The following is a 4,501-nucleotide window of genomic DNA, read 5'->3' as shown; positions in this document are numbered from 1 at the left end:
ATACAAATAATAAGAAAGCTTACGCAATCTTTCATTTTCTTTTAATAACTCGAAATTTTATATTTATATCTCTTCAAGATAACGTTGAACTATGATATTTTACTTGGTTATTTAACTTGAAGGTAATTACACATTTTGTTTCTACACAAAATTTTTACAGAGAACTATTTTTGGTAGAAACTTTGATCTGCCTAACATTATCATGCAAATACCTTGTTTTTTTTTAGGCTGCCGATTCATCTGTTTACAGTCAAATGAACGTTTGAAACACTATACACAAGATCGATTTACGGTTTCATGCGGATATCATCACCGAAGTAGCCGATACAAAGCGTCCATACCTTCGCACATATTAAAAAAGGACACCTATGAATATGTTACCACAAACACTGGATGCGATATATAACGTGCAATGCTGATTATATGTTTATGACTGCGGCACCAGAAAGTTCTGTTCAGATTCTGATCTTAATTTCCAAGTAATAGAATTAGCTATAATACGATTTATCTGTATGGTAATCCGTCTATACTTTTAAGTGGAAAAGAAGGCATGCCGATATATGTTTGCGTATTTATTTTGTATTTACAATGTGGTTTTTCTATTTTAGTATTAAACTATAATTTTCATGTTAGTCGTAATATTTTCCTCAACAACACAAATGACACGCTTTTGAGATAGAAATTAATATCTGATAATTAAGTAAAATAAGCCAAATTCTTTCAAAAATTCTTAATTTTTCATGATAAAATATGAAAGAAATTGAATTTTCACAGATATTCTTTACAGAATAATTATAAATAAAAATGTTTGTCCAGTACCTCGTTCTGTTTCTGACAATATTTCTGTCGATAGTAAATACTGATCCGATGTACGAAGACGAATTACGGTTGAACGGTAAATTATTATCTAATTATACGAAACATATAAGACCTGTCATTAATTTAACTACATCGGTCGATATAAATGCAGAATTATATCTTGACGAACTCTATGATTTGGACTTTGTAAACAGTATACTTAAGGCTCGGTTTTGGAGTGAACTGCAATGGATGGATGAATTGTTGAGATGGAATCCATTAAACTATAATAATATTACGCGTATCTATCTACCTAAAGATAAGATATGGATCCCGTCTACTACATTATCCAACTCAAGAACGGAAACAATATATAAAAATAGTTGTCAGGATGTAGTTGTGTATTCCAATGGATCTGTGGAAATGGCGTCAGCCATATTACTGCATGCCGATTGTGAAATGAATGCTTACAGTTATCCTTTTGATAAACAGATGTGTGATATTTCTATTTATATACCAACGTATGAACCTCAACATATAAAAATAAAAAAATTGCTTTGCAGTAAAGCAGACTTTTTACGCAATTATCAATGGGATATCACATTGTTTTGCGACCCAGATGGCATAAAGGAAAAATACAACTACGCAAATGCTACGATGTACTTACGTCGTAAATTGAATTCAAGTACCATTGCTAAGTTGATTCCGACAATAATGATGACTATTTTGACTATCTTCGTTTTCGTTCTACCTCCAGAATCTGGTGAGAAAGTTTCTTTAGGTACGATGATATTTTTATCAAACGTCTTGTACCTTGTTGAAATCGAGAAAACCATACCGATAAATTCAAAAAGACCCTCGCTTCTTGTTTTATATTTAATGGTATTATCCTTGTTAAGTGGTATCGCTACAATTGGTTCGGTGGTTATAAGCAAGTTATATGTAAATCAGTCGTCTGATAATATCAAATCGCATCAAAGTACTATGTCCTCGCACATTAATCAAGTTACAGATATTTCAATAATATCTAAAGAAGAATCCAATCCTTCTGTACTTAAAAAAGACATGCCAAGAAAAAAAACGAAAAAATATATTTTCCGTTACAACCAACTTGATGACATATTTCTAAAATCTATCATTATAATAACGGTATCATTTTCAACTGCATTTATTTGTCTTAGTCTTGGAAATTTAGGGTATTTTTAAATTATAATATTATCCTGCATTCTTTCTCGAAAATCACATATAATACTTTAGTTATTGTCAGATGTGTAGGGACGTTCACATTTTAAGTACCACGAGGTCCACAAAATTGATAATATATATTCAGAGTTGTTCAATATAACACACTTGAAATGCTTAATTTAAATACGCAAAATATATGGTGTAAGCAGCTAAAACTAGAAACTTACTTGATTTACTTTGTATATATTAATTTCATGCTCCTGAATTTTCATTTATTTTTATAGCAAATTATAAACCGATGTGTAAATGATAAGTCATCAACTATAATAAACATATGACCTGTCATTAATCTAATTGCATGGATCGATATATATATATATTGTTCTTTTGTCACACTCCTGTGACCGCATCAGTGGTCCTTTGTTTTCTTCTTTCTTATTTGTGTCTCTCCTTACTAACCGTCAGCTATTTTGTATTTCTATTGTATGTCTTCATTTGCGCATGCTTATATTTCTATGTGCGTCTATGTTTATTTAGTGTGTGTGGGGGGGATGCCTGTAATATTTGTATCTTCTGTTTATATACGTTCATGTAATTTGTTTTTGTTGTTGTTGTTTTTGTTTCTTCTTATTTTGTTCATGTGTTTACATCCCTTTATTATTATCATTACATATGCTTGTATGTATGTATGTATAACAACAATGCTAGTAATAATAATAATAATAAAAAAAAATAATATAGCTATTTATTTCTATTTGTTAATTTTTCTGTGTATTTATTGTTTTCGGGATCCTCTACCGTCATATGTTGTGTGTGTGCTAGTGTTCCATTTAGTTTTCTATTCAGGCTAGGTTTATTTTCTATTATGTGTGTAGCTTCTGTAATTTCTCTGATTGTTGCAACTGTTCTATGTGTGGACAATATTTTAAGTTCTATGTTGTTGATTGATCCCCCGTGTTTCTGTTCGGCGTGTTGGTACAGAATCGATGAGCTTTTACCTTCCTTGAGTTGTCTCCAATGTTCATTTACCCGCTCTCCTATGCTTCTTGCCGTTTCCCTTACGTATGTCGTTGTCTTGTTATTGCATCGTCCCTCTATACATCTTATACTATAGACTACATTTATGGCTTTATAGTTTGTTAGTGGGCTACATCTACATACAGTACAGTACTTATCCGTACAGGGAGTTCTACTAAAAGGATAGGTTCTACCAATTATAGATTTGATAGGGTTGCCTGGCTTTTCAACAACCTTAATCCTCAGCTTATACATGAACGTATATAAACAGAAGATACAAATATTACAGGCATCCTGCCCACACACTAAATAAACATAGACGCACATAGAGATATAAGCATGCGCAAATGAAGACATACAATAGAAATACAAAATGGCTGACGGTTAGTAAGTAGAGACACAAATAAGAAAGAAGAAAACAAAGGACCACTGATGCGGTCACAGGAGTTTGACGAAAGAACTCTGGCCGAAATAAGATTAAGATTAATGTAAAAAATAAATAACACTGAAGCAAAGTAAAACCGAATATATAGTGCGTGTGTTTTTATTGGCTAAACTGGCAAAATGACCATTCCAAAATATAACAATATCTGTTTCAACACACGACTTCACATAAAAAATCTTGCACAACAAATATATAAACGTATATATATATGTATGTATATATATGTATATATGTATATGTACATATATATATATGTATATATGTATATATATATATATATATATATATATATAATATATATATATATATATATATATATATATATATATATATATATATATATATATATATATATATATATATATATTATATATATATATATATGCATATATATATATATGCAGAAATATGACTCGAAATACACTTTGGTGTGGGTTTTGTAGTTTTGTAAGTAACACACCAGTGGAAAGGCATGATATTGGATTGTAATGGAATCATGATCTGCTGAAATGGAATCAATTAACCCATAATAACATTGCACTTATCTTTGCACATAAAAATAAGATACAGAGCCTATCACTTCAATGTGTAGCACAATCAAAGAATTAGAACACATAATTCTCTCCACGTAATTGCTAGTTATAATGGATCGGTGGACATGTCGTTCATTAAATTACTAAATACCTAGCATCAGGTGAACGATTATATTGTTCCCATTTGAATCAGAGATGTGAGAAATTGCTTTGTGTTCTTTTCCATAAACATATCCAAGGAGATGTAACAAAAGTGTCCTCAAATTATGACAATTGCACATGAAACTATGAATTGTCTATCTACTTTATTAATGTGGAGGATAGTCAGAACACCAACAAGAGCTAAGCAAGCGCTCTCATTTACTTTCAACGTAAATTCCACGAGGGCAATATACGTATGCTGACACGAGCAATAATGATGACCGTTTTGAACTATCTTTTGAATCGGAGGAGAACATTTCTAGAGCAACTATAACATTTTTATCAAATGTCCTATACATTTTATAAATGGAGAAAAGCACAC

At 30.9% G+C, this 4,501-nt stretch overlaps 1 protein-coding gene across 1 annotated transcript; it reads left to right on the top strand.

Moving 5' to 3' along the window:
- The first annotated feature begins 784 nt into the window (after nt 1-784).
- On the top strand, nt 785-2,004 carry LOC115220610 (acetylcholine receptor subunit alpha-like 2). The gene has a single exon (XM_029790758.2). It carries the CDS (start codon nt 805-807, stop codon nt 2,002-2,004), a length of 1,200 nt encoding a protein of 399 aa, XP_029646618.2. The 5' UTR covers nt 785-804.
- Nucleotides 2,005-4,501: the final 2,497 nt, after the last annotated feature.

The sequence above is a fragment of the Octopus sinensis genome, linkage group LG16, assembly GCF_006345805.1.
Source record: "Octopus sinensis linkage group LG16, ASM634580v1, whole genome shotgun sequence".
Lineage (NCBI taxonomy): Eukaryota > Metazoa > Mollusca > Cephalopoda > Octopoda > Octopodidae > Octopus > Octopus sinensis.
The sequence above is the reverse complement of the archived record's forward strand: the minus strand, read 5'-3'. Positions and strand labels throughout refer to the sequence as shown.